A 20,384-nucleotide genomic window follows, 5' to 3' on the forward strand; every position below is an offset into this window, starting at 1 on the left:
GCAAAAGGAGCCCCAGATGCTGATTTCACTTTTTGGACTTTTATCCTCCCCTAGATCTTGGCCGAGTACCTTTTCATTGCCTTCTTAATGGTTTGGTGCCTTTAAACTGATAATGTTCATATTTTGTTTAACTAGTCTGATGTTCTCAGGGAGGATCATTTGATTTACTTAATTTGTCATTACTAGGAGTCCCTTAGAAATGTTATTATAGTTAGAATATTAACTTGTTGTCAGCCTATATGTTGCAATACTTTTCTCTGTCATTTGCTTTTCTATGTTGAAGTGTTTTTGATATACACTGAGAGTGTTTAACTTTTATATATTAAAGTGGTTTTTCTTTTGCTTGTTTTTTGGGTTTTTTGTTTGTTTGTTTGTTTTGCTTAGTAAATGTGTTTCCACTCTCAAAATTAGCTAAATAGTTATCCATATTTTTCCAGTTCTTTCTGTGGTTTTATTTCTTACACTGAGTTCATTTAACTTATTTTGGAACGTGGTGTCTGCTTAGCATCTACTTTACTTTATTGTCTCATTGTGAAACCTGCATTGCGTATTTTAGAACTACATTATCCTTTCACCAAGATTTTGAAATATGCCACTTTTTCATATACTAAACGCATATATAGTCTTTCTATGGATTTTCAGTTTAACCATTAATTTTTTTTTTTTTTTTGGCGGTATGCGGGCCTCTCACTGTTGTGGCCTCTCCCACTGCGGAACACAGGCTCCGGACGCGCAGGCTCAGCGGCCATGGCTCTCGGTTCCAGCTGCTCCGCGGCATGTGGGATCTTCCCGGACTGGGGCACGAACCCGTGTCCTCTGCATCGGCAGGCGGGCTCTCAACCACTGTGCCACAAGTGAAGCCCTTAACCATTAATTTTGAGAAAATACTTTACTATTTAATCTCTTTCTTTATATAATTCTTTTTCAGAATTTTATTGTCTAATTTAGAATATCTATTCTCCCAGGTGAAGATTAGAGTCATGTCATATTTTTTAAAGAGCAAATCTTAAAAATTGTTTGCAATTGTATAAAATTTAGACATTTGGAAAGAATTGATATCCTCAAAATATTGATTCTCTCCAGGAGCATGATGTGTTTCTTCATTTTGTAAGTACCTTTTGAAATCATATCAGAAGACTTTTAAATTTTCTGTATGTTTTGAATATTTTGTGCTAAATTTATTTCTAGGCATTTTTCTATTTTTATTGCTGTTATAAATAGAATATTTTTTCATTGTATTTTCTGGTTTTGGTATAAGCAAAAAGGTTGATATATGTATGTTTTGGGTGGGCAGCTGACTTACTGAACTCTTGTTAGATGTAGTAGAGTTTCAGTTACTTCTCCTAGGTTCTCCAGGAGACCATTATGTTATCAGCAAATAATGCCGTTTTCTTCCTTACCATCATTTGTATCTTATTTCTTTTTATTCTGTTATTGTATTAGCTAGATAATTTGGAGACATGATTAAAAATTATAGAGATTATTACAAGAATCTTTTAGTTGTCCCAGACCTTAGGGATTTCTCTCGTGTTTGATTTTGAGTATTGCCTGTCATTGGTGTGGTAAATATTCTTTATCATGTTTTCCTAGTGCTCTGAAGGTTTGTTTTGATTTTTCTAATTCCCCTACGACTTCCTCTTTAACCCCTAGGCTATTTGGAAATATGTTGCTCAATTTCCAAATATTTGGGGATTTTCCTGATGTCTTTCGGCTGTTTATTTCTCATTTAATTTCTTGTGGTCAGAGAACATAGAAAGTTATTTTTTTGGGCAACAGACTTTGTTTTTAAGTTTAAATAGTCATATGTGGCCAGTGGCCCCCTATGATAGTTTCCTGTTGCTGCCTAACTAATTACCATAAGCTTAGCAGTTCAAGAAACACTTCTTATCTTATAGTTCTGTAGGTCAGAAGCCTGACATGGTCTCACTGGGCTGCAGTCGAGGTGTCAGCAGGGCCATGTTTCTTTCTGGAGGCTCTAGGGGAGAATCTGTTTCCTTGCTCTTAGGCAGAATTAAATCCTTGTGTGCGCCTGAGCTCCTCCTCTCAGTTCAAAGCCATTCCCAGCCTCTTGAGTTCACCTGTGTTCCTTGAAGCCTGGTTCCCCTCCTCTTCAAAGCTAGAAATGGCAGGTCAAGTCTCTCATACTTCATATCTCTTTCCTGCCCCTTCTGTCAATTGACTAAGTTTGAAGAGGTCCTGTAATAATCCAGGATAGTCTCCCCACTTTAGTACCTTAACCTTATCACACCTGCAAAGTCCCCTTTGCCACGTAAAGGGGCTTATTCTCAGGTCCCTTGGATTAGGGTGGACTTTTACAGAGCCATTATTTCACCTACCAAACTGCTGTATTGTGCACTACAACTTTACGTCGTATTATATTTTAAAGCGATGACATTTTTAAAATTCTTTTTAAAATTTCCTTTCGTTTTTATCATTTTCAGAGCTCTTTATTTCTTTATTTATATGTATAGCTCCACATTAAAGTTTTAACCTTTCAGTACAGGTCTGCTGGCAGTGAATGCACTCAGCTTTTGTTTTTCCCAAAAAAAGTGTCTGCTTTGGGCTTCCCTGGTGGCGCAGTGGTTGAGAGTCCGCCTGCCAATGCAGGGGACACGGGTTCGTGCCCCGGTCCGGGAAGATCCCACATGCCGCGGAGCGGCTGGGCCCGTGAGCCATGGCCGCTGAGCCTGCGCGTCCGGAGCCTGTGCTCCGCAACGGGAGAGGCCACAACAGTGAGAGGCCCGCGTACCGCAAAAAAAAAAAAAATGTCTGCTTTGCCTTCATTTTTTGAAAGCTATTATTTTTTGATGTAGAATTCTGGGTTGGCAGTTTATTTTTCTTTCAGTAGTGTTAAAATGTCACTCCATAGTTTCTGTTGAAAATTTGGCTTTAATTTTTATCTTTGATTCTCTGTATAATTTTTCTACCCTCTGGGTGCCTTTACCCAGCTTTTCTCTTTACCTTTAGTTTTCAGCAGTTCGAATATGATTTGTCTAGGTGGTTTTTCTCCTTTTATTTTTTTTTTATCTTTTATTGCTTTTTTGTTTTTTTTCCACCTTCTTTCCTCATTCTTAATCTTTCTTATTCTTATTCATTCCATGGGGGTTCTCTAAGCTCTTTGGATCTATGGTTTGTTGTTTATTTTTGGAAAATTCTTGGCCATTATTTCTCACATATTTCTGCCTCCCTGTTTGTTCTTTCTTCTCCTCCTATGATTCCAATTATACATGAGACCATTTGATATTGTCCTGTGGCTCTTAGATGTTTTGTTCCTGTTTTTTCCCCCCCATGTTACTTTTCTTCTTTGTGTTCTGTTTGGTTTATTTTTATTGGCCTATCTGTAAGTTTACTTATTCCTTAGTTTTGTTGAGTCTGTTAATGAGCCAATCAAAGGCTTTCTTTATCTCTATTCCTTTGTCTTATTTCTAGCGTTTTTGTTTGACCCTCCCACTCTGTTTAAATTCCCATTTGTGAATGTATGTTGTCAATGTTTTCCATGGATATTTTAACATATTAATTATAGTTATTTAAACTTCCCCATCTGAGAGTTCTGACATCTGGATCATCTCTGAGTCTGGTTCTTTTGGTTGCTCTGTCTCTTGACAGTGGGTTGATAGTGCACGTATCTTAACTTTTTATTGAATTTTGGGAAGTGCGTGCCTCACGGTAGGTACTGAGTTCAGTAGTTTTTAATAGCTGAAAATGGGCACTGCTCTTCTGTCAGGTCATCAGGTGGGGAGTTGAGGCAACCTGCTCAGGAGTGGGGCTGCATTAGGATTTTGGTCCACTGTGTTTATCTTCAGTGCACCATGCTGGCCTCCAGTTCTTCTATCAGTGGCCTGCCCTTTCCCTGTGCTTATAGCAATGCTGGGATATGGAGTCTCCCCCTCCTTGCCCCTCTGCTTGTAGTAGAGCGCCGTGCAAGGCTGTCGTCGGGCAGGTGAGGACTGCTCTTTATCCTGGTGCAGCCTCAGTCGGAGGCAGTTCCGTGTTCCCTGCTGCTCTCCCAGGGTAGCAGACCTCTCATTGTACGTGAATGGGATTTTGGTCCCAGGACAGTTTGCTACCTCCCCTGGGATAGAGATTTCCTGGTCTGCTCTCCCCCAAGTCACAGTGGGTTTTACCCAAGGCTGCTGCTCTTTTCCCAGCAGCTTAAGCCTTCAGGCTTTTGCTCCACATCAGAGAAGCGTTCAGGCAGGGCCCGGGGCTTGGCGCCTTTTCTGCAGTGGCAGCTGAGCCCCTCCCGCGTGCCCGCCATGAGCACCTGGGGGAGGCCTACAGAACAGAGCCTGGGTGTGGGTGTGAAGCCCCCTGTGTCCAAGGCCAGGCCTGTCCACCCCACGCTCAGCCTCCAGCAGTTTGTTGCAATTCGGGGTGATGCTTTCTCACTCGTTCGCGAGGCTGGCACGTCTTCCTCCACATTCTCCTCCCCACTTGCCCCAGCGGAGCTGGTCCACACATCCCTCTGTGGGGTTCAGGCTGTTTGGTTGCCTTGTGATTCTGCTTTATGGTGAACTCAAGAGAAGTTCTGATTTTTGTGATATTTCTGGCTTTTTCTTACTGTTTGGGTCAGGGCAATGCTTTTCGAGTTTCTATATCCTCAGGCAAGAATGGATGTTGAATTTTATTAAATATCATTCACCCTTATTCAGAATGGTCATGTGAGTTTCTCATTTATTCTTCCTGATGTGGTGAAGTATATCAATAGGTTGCCTGATATTAAATTCATCCCTTATTTTCTCTTACTCAGAGAATTCTTTCATTAGCAAATATTTTTTTAACACCTATTAAGGGCTGGATGTATAGGGATGAATAGTAAACATAAGATCTTATAAATCTTATACTCTAATCAGAAGGTAGACAAAACATATAAGTAGATAAATAGGGCATTTCAGATTGTGATCATAATTATGAAAAATAAACAGGGTTTGGGCAATATGGGGCAACTAATGTAGGCAGGTAACACTGATGTTAGGATTTAAAGGTTGAAAGTGATCCCGGCATTTAGAGTTGAGAGTAGGGAAGGCTTTTCAAGAGATGGCGAGTCCAAGTTCCCAGGGGCAGGAAGGAGACAGGCCTGTTGAGGCATCAGAGTTCACCCACCACGGCTGAAGCATAGTGAGGAGAGGGGAACGGTGTGGAGGGGGCTCGGGAAGCTGGGTAGAGGACCACGCTGTGTTTTGGTGTCTTAGATGTTTGAATTCCATTCCGTGAGGAATGGGAAGAACTTGGAGATGGATGTGGCTTTCTGTCGCTTGCTAAGTGAAATTAGTTGTTCCCATATCTTACGTGGTCGGTCCCTGGCTGCTGTACTTCTAGTGTGGTTCTTCATTGCACGTTAATTTATTTGTTATCCGTCTTGCATTTTCAGTCTCTTTCTCTCTGCTGACTTTTACTTCCTGTTTATAAGCCCACTCAACACCCCTTATCCTACAGAAACCTTGCTATGACCTCCTCTACTCTGGTACTGGCATCCTGCCTTTCTCTCTCCCTCCCTTCACGGCCAGATTCCCAGCGCGTGGTCTGTATTTGCTTGCCCTGCACTTCCCCAGGCCCTCCCTCACTCCTTGCCCTTTTGTGATATGGTTTTTATCCCCTGGACCCAAGTGACGACTGCTCTGAGATAACAGCCCCCCAAGCCCAGCAGCCTCGTGTCTCGTCCTGTTTATCTGAATGTGATACGTAACACTGTTGCCCACATCTTCCTCCTTGTAAGTCTCTAAACCCTGGCTTCCTGAGCACTTCACTGTCACATATTTTGTCTTACGTTTCTTATTACTCCCTGTTTCTTGTCGTTTCTAGCTCACCCTTAAATATAGGGATGACCCAAGCCTCTGATGCCAGACTTCGCTCTACTGTCTATTCTCTGTGGCTTCTCATTTCTGTACTTTTATAGAAACAGCACTCACTACGTGCTCCCAGATCTGTGCCTCTAGCCCAGACTTCTCTGTGGGTAAAGGAGAGAATATGCATATATACTTAATATGTCATAGTTTTCACATTGCTGTGTAATCTCTGTAATTATTTTACATGGATGTATAATGTTAAGTGGCTGTGCCGTAGTTAGCCTGTCCATTTCCTGCTGAAAATTTCTAATCCAGGGTCTGCAGCTCCAATTTATAATTGTACACAAGGATATTGAGCTTGAGATTTGGTGGAATGGAAAGTGAGTTGAGTTTTTTCCCCCTCCCAAACTAGCTCAGTCCTCCCAGAGAACAGGAAACCTCAGCAGAATCTTTGGCAAAACTTTCTCAGGCTTTCTTGCTTTGAGAATCAGCTAAGAGGCCCATTGTCACTACCTGAGTTCAAGGTAGCACTTTAACTCTTGCATGAACGACTGAAAGGCCTTCTAAATGGTCCCCCTACCTCTGATCTCTTGATGCTCTGACACAGTATGCCATCAATTGTTAGAAAACAGGTGGTCCTTGTGTCCCCAAGACCTAAGAGAGATCTGAAGCTTTTTACACTGATGTGTCTTGGAGTCAGCTGGAAAAAGATATTCACCTTCAGTCAAGGCAGGGTTTTAAACACACTGTTAGATTGTAGGTCACCATACTTGAGAATATCCAAACGTGAGAATATCCTTTGTCATACTTTAGCTCCTATTTCCCTAACCATTCACCTTTTTCCAGTCAGGTGGCCTCTGCAATCTCTCCAAGCTGTTCTCAACCTCCTACTTGGTGGAGAGCTGGCTTGTTTATAAAGCCCAACAAGTCAGGGATTCTGACAGTGGCTATGCTGCCAATCTTGGTCCCTCTTCTAAGTGCGATTTGTGTCTTTTAAATGAATTCCTCTTTGGATCTCTGACCTGTTGATGCCTCAGAATTTCTGCCTGATGGTCAGCCATTTCCAGCAGCATGCTGACCAGAATATAATTTTCAGCAGTTGGTCGACCTTGATGTTGAGCCTTTCCCACCCACTTCCTGGTCTGAGTGTGCATGCTCACTGTGTAAGGAAGGAGGGTTGTGCTTCATCCTTCACACAGAGAGGGTTATGGGCCCCCAAGGATGTCCAGCCCTAGTGTTGGTAAAAAGCAGCAGCTCTGGAATCACATGGTGATAACTATAAAGCAGCGTTTGTCCCGTGAGGCAGAGGGAAGGCCTGTGCCCTGGGAGGTGGGAGAGTGAGCATCATCCTGGTACACCTTCCACCACTGTCTCACGGTCTTTCTTTCTGCTTCCTTTAATTTATTTTCACGTTAGTCTACCAAAATAACAAATTGCCCTTAAAAGTAATGAAAAACCTAAGCACTGATGGTAAAGAGCTGCTCCCCTCCCATCTTCCACCCCAAGCTGTATTTCTGCTTTGAGGCATTCTGGTCTATACCCTCTCTTAACTCTATGGCCTGCGGTAACTGTATACCGTATGTTGTCGACGTAGCCACAATGTTTGATTATTACATTCTTTCCTGTAAGGGCGGGAGAAAATAACTCCAGTCACGCTTTGATAGGTTTGAAATTAATCAAGATTAAGTTGAGTTGAAAAAACTATCCTGAGTGTATGATTCTCCAAGACCCAAGGGTCTGCTACCTCACACTTCAGGGCATTGGTTCCCCAGAGGAGGCTTGTATCCCTGATTCCTAGCCAGAAGCCTTAGCCATTCACTCTGTGCACTCCAGCCAAGGGATGGAGAGTAACGATCCCATGCAACTTGCCTTAATTCCACCTCTAGAATAATAACGTGGGATTCACCTCAGATGTGCCTGGCACCTTCCCTCTTTACATCGGTCTCATCTGCTCCACCACCCTCTCCCCTCCTGATAGCAGCAACAGCAACAACAAGCTCCTTGCCTGTAGAGACTCCAGCATCGAAGGTCATCCCCTTTCAACCACCCATGATGGAGTGGACGTTACCCCTTGAATGAGGGGAGTGAACCCTGGTAAAGGAGATCCAACAAATCTTAGAAGAGCGAACACAACTCAGAAAAACACTGTTGGGAACATATTCTCCATTGAATGCCACTCCCTGTGATGCCCCATGATCTCAGGCAATGGAAAAGCCTGATGTGATGAAGAGAACGTGAAAAGACAGACCAGAAACTCAGCCTTAAAGGAAACATTACTTCAGAAACAGAAGCTTTTTTTTTAAGCATTGAACTTAATAAGAACATAAATTTATTAAAGCAACAGTTCAAATATAATATGAGACCGTAAAAGGAGATGATATGGGCAATGTGGAACTTAGGGAACAAAATGAGAACAAAGCAACGTCAGTCCAAAACCAATAAACGAATTTGAAACAGCAAGGAATTTAATGGCCTGAAAATCAAATTACTGATGTAAGGGAAGAAACGTTAGATAATTCTAGAAAGAGCGAAGGAGAAAAACAAAAAGATTGAAGAGATTTAGATCATCATAAGGGTGGTCCTGCACAAAGGTCATTTTTTTTTTTTGCCTACGTTGGGTCTCCGTTGCTGCACGCGGTCTTTCTCTAGTTTCGGCGAGTGGGGGCTACTGGGCTCTAGGTGTGCGGGCTTAATTGCTTCGCGGCATGTGGCATCTTCCCAGACCAGGGCTCGAACCCGTGTCCCCTGGATTGGCAGGTGGATTCTTAACCACTGCGCCACCAGGGAAACCCCATAAAGACAATTGATGTCAGTAAAGTAAAAGAGCCAACCCCAAAGAAAACAATTGGCCAGAAAATGTATTTGAAGAAATAATAAAAGAAAATTTTCCTGAAATAAACTAAATGAATTTTCTTTTAGAGGTCATTGTGTTCCAGGAAAAAAATGAAACGTTGTACAGTGGTAAACTCTGAGCTGACTTCTAGTGATGTTATTAGACTTTGAAAATAAAGGTTTTTGCAGATACGCTGGCAGAAAAAAGGCAAGTCACCTCAAGGAGGAGAAACTACCAGTCAGGCTGGCAGCAGGCTTCTCTCTACAAGCTTCATTGCCAGAAAGCAAAGGAGTGTGCAAAGTTTTGAAGGAAAGAAGTGGTATATTAGCACCAGGTCTTAAAATTCAAATAGAGAACGAAGGGTAAACAACTATGCAAATAGAATGTAAATGTTATAAACATTCATCAAAGAGAGATGAGTCCGTCTTCATCTAAGATTGAAACATGGTGCGTAAAATCTGTTTAAAATGCGTTTTTTCAAATTCTTAACTTTAGAGGAATTATGTCTATAAAGAAATAGGGATCTTAAGTCATTCCTTCCTTTTCACTTCAGCTTCATTTTCTTTAAGTACAAAGTTGAATTGTACTTCTTAAAACAAAAAAAATACATAGAATGTTCCCTTTAAAACTTAATGTAGGGTTTCCCTGGTGGTGCAGTGGTTGAGAATCTGCCTGCTAATGCAGGGGACATGGGTTCGAGCCCTGGTCCAGGAAGATCCCACATGCCGCAGAGCAACTAGGCCCGTGAGCCACAACTACTGAGCCTGCGCGTCTGGAGCCTGTGCTCCGCAACAAGAGAGGCCGCGATAGCGAGAGGCCCGTGCACCGTGATGAAGAGTGGCCCCCACTTGCCACAACTAGAGAAAGCCCTCGCACAGAAACGAAGACCCAACATAGCCAAAAATAAATAAATTAATTAATTAACTCCTACCCACAACATCTTCTTAAAAAAAAAAACTTAATGTGGTATTTCTGGTTTTAGCTGTGGGTTGAATGTTTGCATTTTTTTCTTTGGAGTGTAAGCCATTGTTTAATTTTTTTTTTTTTTTTACACGTAACTTTACCTAAAAATAAAATCTTATTACAGAAAGTATGTAAAACATAACAAAATAAACCTATCTACCCCACCCAAGGCTCTGGTTGCATAGGGTGGTGGTTGGGCTTGGCATGGGCAGATTTTTTAAAAATCTCTTGTGTTTCTGCTCTGACAGTTGCCTGAGTTGGGAACTGCCGTTCCTCCAGGTGGCTGCTGGGCTCTGCTTTTGTATTTATTTTAACAGCCTAGTGGCTCTCACTTTTGTTTCAACCCACCTCCGAGCTCCCGGGAAGTGAGTAGGGAAACTAAGCACCCGAGACGCTGATCATCATTTTTCGTTTTGCCTGCTTTCTTGTATAGTTAACGAGAGGCATAAAGTACATCACCGACTTTATTGCATTCATCCTGAAGAGGGAAAACCACTGGGCAAACATCATTTTATAAATGAGTGGGTTGAAGAATAAAAAAGGTTTGCTCAACATCATTTTGTAGCGGTATCAACAATATGATACTTTTTTTTCTATTTTTCTTTAGCTCAAATAGTTTCATCATGAGACACCCTGCCCACCCTTTTATTTGCCCTTCTGATTATGGTGGGTAAATGTATCTTTAGTGGATTAGTATGCAATTTTTAATTAAATTAATACATGAAATCACATGAACTGATGTCACAAGATGACCAGAATATTTTATTTTATGTAAATTCTTCTGTTAATGCAAAGCGGTTATTTTGGTATAGACATTTTGGTCTAATATGAATTTTTAATAGGTACATTGTAACAGCTATTTGAAAATAATGAGGAATTAGAGTATTTGGCTTTTCTACAAGTAAGTAATATAAGCTTGAATAATTTTTGTTTACGTGCCCGAGGATCCAACAAATCAAAACAAACGAAATTATGGCAAAAGCAGTTATTGCTCAAAACTACAATACTTGACAGAGATTGTGGTGGTTGATGCCATTTAAATGGTGATTTATTTCAACACAGCAAGAAATGGAGGTAGTTTCATCTCTTCTCTCCTGTTATAAGTTCTGTCTGTCTACCTACTCACCTATCATTAGTGGCAAAGAAACATAGCCATTGAATATTTTGTTCAATTAAAATGGTGATTTTTATTTTAAAACTAAGGGCCATTACAACATTAGGACTTTAAAATTGTGTTGGTGAAGAACCACAAGTAAGTATATTATTTTACTTTCATATTTTTCTGTTTATTGATATAACTGCTATTTAGCAATTCTTCAGGGTTCTATCAGTGAATATCCCATGATCATCTGAGGTATCTGTGTCTAAAAATTATTGTATAGTAACCTTTGTTCTCGTAAGAATATCAGTATTGCCTATTTTGGAGCAATACTGTTATGTAGAAACTTGCTGAGAAGTTTGCTTTAAGAGATACTAGGGCTTCCCTGGTGGCGCAGTGGTTGAGAGTCCGCCTGCCGATGCAGGGGACAGGGGTTCGTGCCCCGGTCCGGGAAGATCCCACATGCCGCAGAGCGGCTGGGCCCGTGAGCCATGGCCACTGGGCCTGCGCGTCCGGAGCCTGTGCTCCGCAATGGGAGAGGCCACAGCAGTGAGAGGCCCGCATACCGCAAAAAAAAAAGATACTAAATGTGACAAGACAAATACCCAGCATTAAAGGTTGAATTTTCTTCTTTGTGGGCCAGCTCTCTTAAGACTATTGTGTAGGGTCCTCAGCTGCAAGGGTGAAGGGGGAGGATAATTTAGTTTTGAAACATCAGGTTCCAGGACTGTGGTGAGATAGGGGGTCAAGAACGGAACACAGCCTTCTAGAAATGTGCACTAAGGTCTTCGCATGATTGTTTCAACAGATGTTGATGGCCAGCCTTCTTAATATTGCCAGAATGTAGGAATGCAGTTTTATCCAAACCGGCTTTCCTTTAAATTGCCTTCTTCAGTTGTCATAACACCCTTGTGATCGAAATGTTAACCTAAAAACATCATAGTTGGTGTACATACCATTTTACCAATTGGTTTTCTTTTTTCTTCTTTGAACAGAAATCTTAGAGGCTGGTATTAAAGGAACTTCAGAATCACTTAAAGGTGTGAAACGAAAAAAGATTGTAGCCGAGAATCACCTGAAAAAAATACCAAAATCCCCACTGAGAAATCCTCTTCAGGCAAAACACAAACAAAATACAGAAGAGTCATCTTTTGCCATTCTTCAGAGTGTGGCGGAGTCCCACAAGAAGCAGAATCACAGTCCTGTAAAAAATGGGAAGCAGTTTACCAAACACAATGGAGAAGCCCCTGGGCTAATTGCCGAGGCCTCTAAGTTGCAAGAGGCTGTCTCCCCGAGGAAGCCCGCGTTTCTGCAGCACCCATCCGAGCCGCGCCGGTGGAGGTCGGAGGGCTCCGACCCCGCCAAGCCCGGTGTCCCCGAGGGAAAATGTGACTCCAGTTCTCTGTCCAGTAAAAGCAGGACTGACCACCGTGAATGTATCTCTTCTCACTGCAGCCCCCCGCCCTCCTCGTATGCAAACACCGCGTTCGATGTCTTACTGAAGGCCATGGAGCCAGAACTGAGCACCTTGTCGCAAAAGGGCTCCTCTTGTGCGGTTAAGAGCGAAAAACTGAGACCAAATAAAACTGTACGACCCCCTTCTCACCTGAACCACAGCCCGATGGATGCCCCCGATCCGACCCCGCAAGAACCGGCTGCCCAATCACAGCCGCCTCCTCGGACCTCATACGCCGGGCACGTGTCTGCCGCTCAGAAGAACGACCAAGCGGCACTTCAGGCCGTTTCTCCTTCGTGTAATCCACGCGAACACTCTGTTTCTAAACCTGGCCAACAAAATCAGCAGCTTCCAGCGTGTTCGGGTTTCACCAGATCACTCACGAGTCTGCAGAATCAGGAGAACGCCCAACTTGAACACGTCTGTAACGCAGCAGTGATGTCATCCGTAGGTGTGACGTCACCCTCCAGTAGAACTCAGGTTTCTCCTCCAAACCAGCAAGTGGATGCTGCCTTGCCGCTGTCAGTGAGCCCTGCCCTTTCCACGCGGTCACCCCCCACGCCAATTTACAACTCAACTCCTGTCGCCTCTGTTGTTAATCACAGCGTGGAACAAATGTGCAATCTTCTTCTGAAAGATCAGAAGCCAAAAAAACAAGGAAAATACATCTGTGAGTATTGCAATCGAGCCTGTGCAAAGCCCAGTGTGCTTTTAAAGCACATCCGCTCCCACACTGGAGAGCGACCCTATCCCTGCGTGACCTGCGGGTTTTCATTTAAGACTAAAAGTAACCTCTACAAGCACAAAAAGTCCCATGCACATACTATCAAACTGGGTCTCGTCTTGCAGCCCGATGCTGGCGGCTTGTTCGTGTCTCACGAGTCCCCCAAAGCACTTAGTATCCATTCGGATGTGGAAGACAGTGGGGAGAGCGAGGAGGAGGGTGCTGCTGACGACAGGCAGAACGACCCGGGCTCCATGGTCCTGCAGCCCGTGCAGATAATGAAGATGGTATCCAGCTCGGAAGCTTTACCTAAACTGGGTTCCATTCCAAGCAATCCAGATCCTGTGGTAGGTGACTTTTCACTACAGGACAGATCTTCAGAAGCACAGACTGTGACAGAGTTACCCAAGGTTGTGGTCCACCCCATCAGCGTGTCCCCTTTAAGAGCTGACAGCCCGAAGGTTACGGATTCCAAGCCTGAACCTCCTAGTGCACAGAAACAGAAGGACCTTCAGGTAACCGGTATACTGTCCCACTCAGCCTGGGCGTGCTCCCTGGAGATGGATGACAAGTCCCATGAGAAGGGCGATGTGAGTCAGCCCGAGGGAAAACAGGAATCTCACGTGGGAACGGTACATGCCCAGCTCCAAAGGCAGCAGGCCACCGATTACTCCCGAGAGCAGCAAGGCAAACTTCTCCTGAGTCCTCGCAGTTTAGGAAGTACGGACTCGGGTTACTTTTCACGTTCTGAGAGTGCCGACCAAACAGTGAGCCCACCCACCCCCTTTGCCAGAACGTTGCCCGCCCCAGAGCAGGACTCTAACAAGAATAATGGGTCTTCTGCACCTCGTGTCAGCACACCAGCAGCTTCGGCTCTTCCAGCAGGTGAAAAAGCGTCACTCCTCCCAGGTCAGATGCGCCCACCTTTGGCGACAAAAACGCTTGAGGAACGGATATCAAAGCTTATCTCAGACAACGAAGCCTTGGTAGATGACAAGCAACTGGATAGTGTAAAGCCACGGAGAACCTCTCTCTCACGACGGGGAAGCATCGATTCCCCCAAATCGTACATATTTAAGGATTCTTTCCAGTTTGATTTAAAACCAATGGGACGGAGAACAAGTTCAAGCTCTGATATACCAAAGTCCCCTTTCACTCCCACAGAGAAATCAAAGCAAGTGTTTCTTCTGTCTGTACCTTCCCTCGACTGTCTGCCCATCACCAGAAGTAATTCTATGCCTACCACAGGGTACTCAGCAGTACCTGCGAGCATCATCCCTCCCCCACACCCACTGAGAGGAAGTCAGTCCTTTGACGACAAAATTGGTGCTTTCTACGACGATGTCTTCGTACCAGGGCCTAACACTTCTGTGCCCCAAAATGGACATCCCCGCACTCTTGTCAGACAAGCAGCAGTAGAAGACTCCTCAGCAAATGAAAATCATGTTCTGGGTGCCGGGCAGTCCTTGGACGAGAGCCATCACGGAGGCAGCCCCGCTGGTGAGACCGCAGCAGCAAGAAGCAAGCCCCCGGCCCCGGGTTCACACGTGGAAAAGAAGAAGTCTCATCAGGGGCGAGGGACCATGTTTGAGTGTGAGACCTGTAGAAACAGGTATAGGAAACTGGAAAATTTTGAAAACCATAAGAAATTTTACTGTTCAGAGTTGCACGGACCAAAAACCAAGGTAGCTCTGAGGGACCCCGAGCACAGCCTGGTGCCCAGCGGCACACAGCCTCCCATTCTGCACTACAGGGTCGCCAGTGCCACCGGGGTCTGGGAGCAGACGCCCCAGATACGAAAAAGGAGGAAAATGAAAAGCGTCGGAGATGACGACGAACTTCAGCAAAACGAAAGTGGAGCATCTCCCCAGAGCTCCGAGGGCCTCCGGTTTCAGAGCGCGAGGGGCTCGGTTCCCAGTTTGTCTCAGCAGAGCGTTGCCATAACTGGTGACCAGCCGCCTAGAAATATCCAGCTGCAAAGCTCCCCGATTCAGCTCGTGGCCAGAGGCCCCGAACAGCCCCCGGACCCGAAGCCGTCCTCCGTCGTGGAAGAGCAGGTGAGCTCGGCTGCCCAGGACAGGACAGAGCCCAAGAGACACGGGGCCGGCATCTCCGTCATCCAGCACACAAACTCGCTGGGCAGACCCGGTGCGCTTGACAAGCTGGAGTCTTGTGAAGGCGCTTCCCCCATTTCTTTCCAGGAGCTGAGAACAGGGAAGCCCGGGTCTCTGCACATAAGAGGGATTTCCCAAGAGGAAGGCCGCCTGCCCCGGAACACGTCTCAGCCCGCCGAGCCTGCACTGTCCGATGCTCTGAGAGGGGAACTTCAGGAAGGTTCCAGAAAGATCTCAGGTGAGCGACACGTGTTAGGGCAGCCCTCAAGACTCGTTCGGCAGCACAACATCCAAGTCCCAGAAATCCTGGTCACAGAAGAGCCAGATCGGGACCCGGAAGGCCAAGGCCACGATCAGGAGAAGTCTGAGAAGTTCAGTTGGCCTCAGCGGAGCGAAACCTTGTCCAAACTGCCAACAGAGAAACTGCCACCCAAAAAGAAGCGGCTCCGTCTTGCCGAGATCGAGCACTCCTCAACCGAGTCAAGCCTGGACTCCACTCTCTCCAGGAGTCTAAGCAGGGAGAGCAGTTTATCTCACACTTCGAGTTTCTCTGCTTCCTTAGACGTAGAGGACGTTTCTAAGACTGAGGCCTCCCCCAAAATCGATTTTCCGAATAAAGCAGAGTTTCTCATGATTCCACCTGGCTCTAATACCCTGAACGTTCCTGGGAGTCACCGGGAAATGAGGCGCGCTGCATCGGAACAGATTCACTGCCTGCAAATGTCGATGGAGGTCTCTGATTTCAGAAGTAAATCATTCGACTGTGGAAGCATGACTCCACCTCAGCCAGCCCCGCTTGCTGAACTGCAGCCTCCGACATCCCCTTCTGGCATGGGGGTCGCCGGGCATGTGCCTCTCTTGGAAAGACGGAGAGGCCCGCTGATACGGCAGATCTCTTTAAACATCACTCCGGAGGGTCATCTATCTCCTGGGAACCCATCCTCTTTCCAAACTATCGCTCGCCCTGGTGTGAACACAGTGCCGTTTCAGGGGCCTCAGCTCACTCATGCACCTTCACCTGAGTTTCCTGCAAATACTTTGGACTCCCAGACTCAGATTAAGGATCTGCGAGCAGAAACTTCAAGTTCCAACTCTCCAAACATCTTTCCTGTTCAACAGCTTCTTGGTATCCATTTGTTAAATCAAATCCACGTGCCCCTTAGCCTCCCAGACACACAGATGTCGCTGCAGGTGTCTACACAGAGTGTCAAAGCAGATGCAAGCCCCGGTGGACATGTATCTTCTAAAAGTGAGGACTGCTTTGCTCCCAAGTACCAACTTCAGTGTCAGGTGGTCCCTTCGACCCAGCCTTGCACTTCTAACGCTGTACATCCTCTGCCAAAGCAAGTTCTTTCAGACCCAGCTGGGGCCAACCATCGTGCGACCTCGTTGACATTACCAGCCAAGTTAGTAGAAGCCACGTCTAATTCGTGTCCTCTGCCACCACTGAAGGTCGGGCCTCTCGGCAGTCAGGTGCCGAAGGTGCCGGCGTCCTTTGCGCTGCCCTTGCAACTGCAGAGTCGGGTCCCAGCGTACTGTTTCGCCACAGCCACAGCTCTGCCGCAGATCCTAGTGACCCAAGATCTATCCAGTCAGCCGATTGGCCAGGCTAATCATAGTATGGTGCCAATCAGCGAAGAGCAAAATTCTGTGCCAAAGTCGCAATACGCTCACCGGAATGCTTTGCCAAACCCAGAGGGAGAGCTTGTCTGCGAGAACGTTACTTCCGAGATGGGCCAAAATTCGTCGCCATCAGAATCCTTGCCTGTAACTCAGAAAATGTCTGTTGGTAGGCTTTCCCCCCAGCAAGAATCTTCAGCTTCAAGCAAAAGGATGCTGTCCCCAGCAAACAGTTTAGACATTGCCATGGAAAAGCACCAGAAGCGGGCCAAGGATGAAAATGGGGCCGTTTGTGCCACAGATACTAGACAGTTGGAAGCACTGAGCTCAAGAGCTCATGAAGTCAGTAAGCAGAAGAAGCCAGTCCTGGTGAGGCAGGTTTGCACTACGGAGCCCCTTGAAGCTGCGATATTGGAACAGGATATTTTTTCTCACCCTGAAGTGAGTAGTGAGGCTCTGCGTTTGACTGGTGTTTCACCAGCTGATAATTTGTCAGCAGGACACTCCAAGCCTGTGGTTATAGAACCTGTAAAAGAATTGCAGGAATTTGAAAGCATCCCGTCGGCCACATCGCTGACTCTGACAGTTAGAAATTCAGCTGTCCCTGCAGAGAAAACTCACGTTTCTTCTTCGGAACATGTAGACGATAACCAAGAAAGGAAGTCACCAGGGGTTAAAACTCCAGGCGACGAAGCGAACGTCCAAGAACAGAGTCCGCCAGCAGCCACCACTCCTTCCGCATGTAAAGCCAGTGACACACAGCAGCCGTCCTTCCCCAGCCTGAAGACTGCAACCAGCTTCACGTGGTGTTACCTGTTGAGGCAGAAGGCCCTGCACCTGCCCCAGAACGACCAAAAAACTTCGGCCTACACCGATTGGACCGTGAACGCCAGTGATCCAAATCCACTCAGCTTGCCTACCAAAGTGGCTCTTTCTCTCCTGAACTCAAAACAGAAGACCGGAAAATCTCTATATTGTCAAGCAATAACGACCCATTTCAAGTCAGATTTATTGGTCTATTCAAGCAAATGGAAAAGCAGCTTAAGCAAGGTACTTGAAATATCATTTATCTTGAAAACTAGTCTGTGCAAGTTAGTTCCAACATGTCTGGATGCCTTTAAAGATTTCGATGGGAGGTTGTATTTTAATTTTGAATGACAAATTGTGCTTTCGAAGTGTACAGTTATTTGAAAGAAAGAATGATAAGTTTACCCAGGGAGTTATACTGATAAAGATTACCCAGAGTCCTCTAAGGTTTGATTTTCTTGTTAGGTGAGAGAAGATTATGTTTATGCTTTATCCCTGCTAATGAAGGGGAACAGAGGTGTGGATATTAGAGATTGTTCTATTTCACTTAAAAATGTAAGCAGAGACCCATTCATCCTTGTTTTATGCAAATCTGACCACTCTCCCCTCACCGTGCTGATCCCAACTCTCTTCCTGTGTAGCTCTGAGAATCATCTTAGTACTAGAGAGAAGGTTCACAAAATGACTGTACACTTGATAATTAAGTTGGTTTGGTCAGGATTTGTACAGTAAGGTCGTAAAACGATGATTTGGGGTTATTTGTGGAATAAAACTATAATTAGAGTTGTTGGCTTTATAAAATGGGAGAAATCACTTAAATGATTAAGAATAAATAGATAAGGGTATTAGGTTGGACTCTGGACATTCAGAATTATAGATTAAGTTCATGATCTCTATAGGCTCACAAGCACATAATACAGGTTCATAAATATTTATTTATCAATAAGAAAATATCACAGGATCAGTATGATAATAGAAGTACCCATAACTTTAATAAAAGAAGGAAGTCTCTAACACTGCCAGTAGCTTGAGCAGGAGGTGTGGTTACACGGAAGATATTCCAAAGGTGGTGATACTTCAGCTGAGTCTTTAAAAAAGAAAAAAAAAAAAGTAGGGATTTTTTTTTTTTTCAGGCAAACAAGAGTGAGAAATTTTAATAGTCTGCCAAGTGATGTGGAAGTGAGAATGAACTTAGTTCATTTAAAGAGCCCCGAGGAGTCCAACATGGCTAGAAGGTGTTGGAAGTTTGAAACACTGACGTAATTTGAAGTTGGAAATGTAGGTAAAGACCAAAGAATACGCGTGGTGGTAGAGAGCCTTTGATGCTTTCTCAGCGGAGGAGGGTGCATCCGAACCATTCAGAATTTAATTGTTAAATGCTCAGGCTCTACGTCTACTAAGTCAGATGGAAAATGAGGCTTGAGCGTGAGAATTTAAACAGCGCTTCGTGTATGTATGTCCCTGAAGTACCTATGAAAAGTGGCTCTCCTTCAGTACCAAGTGCCTTGGTAGAAATGCCTTGGGGAATGCACATCTGGATTTGGAGCTGGGAGAGAGCTCCGGGCGGAAGGTGTAGAGATCGTTCAGTGCATAGGTGCAATTAATGAGGCCTTTAGAGAGAAGGGCCTGGAATGGATCCCGAGATCCCTACTACTCAAAGGCTTGAGTGGATGAAGAAAGTCCACATAGGAGATGAGAGAGATTGTTCATAAAGGAAGGAGGGGGACTACGAGAAAGTGGTATCACACAGATCAAGGAAGAAGATATTTTAAAGAGAGTTGTTCAAGCCAAGAGGCCAAACGAAGATGAAGACTAACATGGTTTCTGGACTGAAGGGTTCTAATGTCCCAGAGACGTGAGTTATATGGGCAAGTGGCCGTGGAGGACTCGGTACTGGGTTGACTGTTAACTCACAACCCAAATGTGCATGTATTTATAATTCAAAATGGAAGAGAACAGGTCGATGGTAAAGTGAAAGCATTTCTAAGAGAAGCAAGGTGTCGACAACATACAGTGTATAGAGCGGTCAAACATATAAACTAAGGAAGTAGTAAATATTTTGGCATTTAGCTTCTTGGTGAATAGAAGTCAGATTTGATAGCAAGAAAGTGAGCAAAAGATAAGTGGGAATTTGGTACTGAGAAGAAGGTAAGAAATAGGATTACTGTTAGAGGTATAATGTCAAGGAAAGGTATGTGTGTATTCCAAACCTGATGTGTTTGCCAGAAAAAGAGGAGACAGTTGCACTTGTACATGTCAGGGTCAGTGTCATTACCTCTTCACACCACCTTTTTGAGACACTCAGGCCAGCAGCTTTTCTTTATGCCTGGGTTTGTAAGGACAGGGCCTTCCCAGGGGGTTCTTCCCGAGGCCACATAGGCCCCTGGGTCCATGATGCACATACTCTCTTGTCACTTACTGTTGTTATGTCATCGCAGTATGATAGCTTTCTACTTGGTGGTGTAATTTTTAAAGGAAGTTTGTAACAAAGAGGACCTTGATCAGAAAAGTTGTGCCTTGTGTTGGGCTTGGCCAGAGGACTGGAGTTTGAGCTCTTGCTGTTAACACTTGACGTTGGACAAGTGACTTCACCCTATGCGTGTCCTTCCTCACTGGGATGTGATCCACCAGTGCTGGCTGCCTCACAAGGATATGTGAGAGCAGAGTAGGCTGGGGAGTGAGAAAAGAGGTAGTAAATAGTGCGGTTGTATAAAATCATAAGGTCGCGTCACTACAGAGTTTCCGTAGGAAAAGCACACACTGTTTATTATTCTGATGTTCACTACTTTTTTCCTAGAGATTTTAGTATTATCAGGCCAAGACCTAACTTTTGACCTGCCCTATAATTCACAGTTATCAGTATTCAGGAACTTTTGATATATTCAGGATATAGAGAGGAAACGTAATTATGGTTCAAAATGATGGGAGACGGGAAAATAAAATACTGGGAAATGGAGCTTCGGCTCTAGCTTTACACTGCAT

General features: G+C 44.7%; 1 protein-coding gene across 5 annotated transcripts in view; it reads left to right on the plus strand.

Annotated features, from left to right (window-relative positions):
* The window catches only part of HIVEP1 (HIVEP zinc finger 1), a 143,202-nt gene that overhangs the window by 93,801 nt on the left and 29,017 nt on the right, over positions 1-20,384 (plus strand). For all 5 annotated transcript variants that reach the window (XM_060023636.1, XM_060023634.1, XM_060023633.1 and 2 more), the window contains one exon: positions 11,677-17,645. In XM_060023636.1, the coding sequence (XP_059879619.1) occupies positions 11,677-17,645 (5,969 nt within the window). The remainder of the gene's footprint in view (positions 1-11,676; positions 17,646-20,384) is intronic.

The sequence above is a fragment of the Delphinus delphis genome, chromosome 10 (assembly GCF_949987515.2).
Source record: "Delphinus delphis chromosome 10, mDelDel1.2, whole genome shotgun sequence".
Classification (NCBI taxonomy): Eukaryota; Metazoa; Chordata; class Mammalia; order Artiodactyla; family Delphinidae; genus Delphinus; species Delphinus delphis.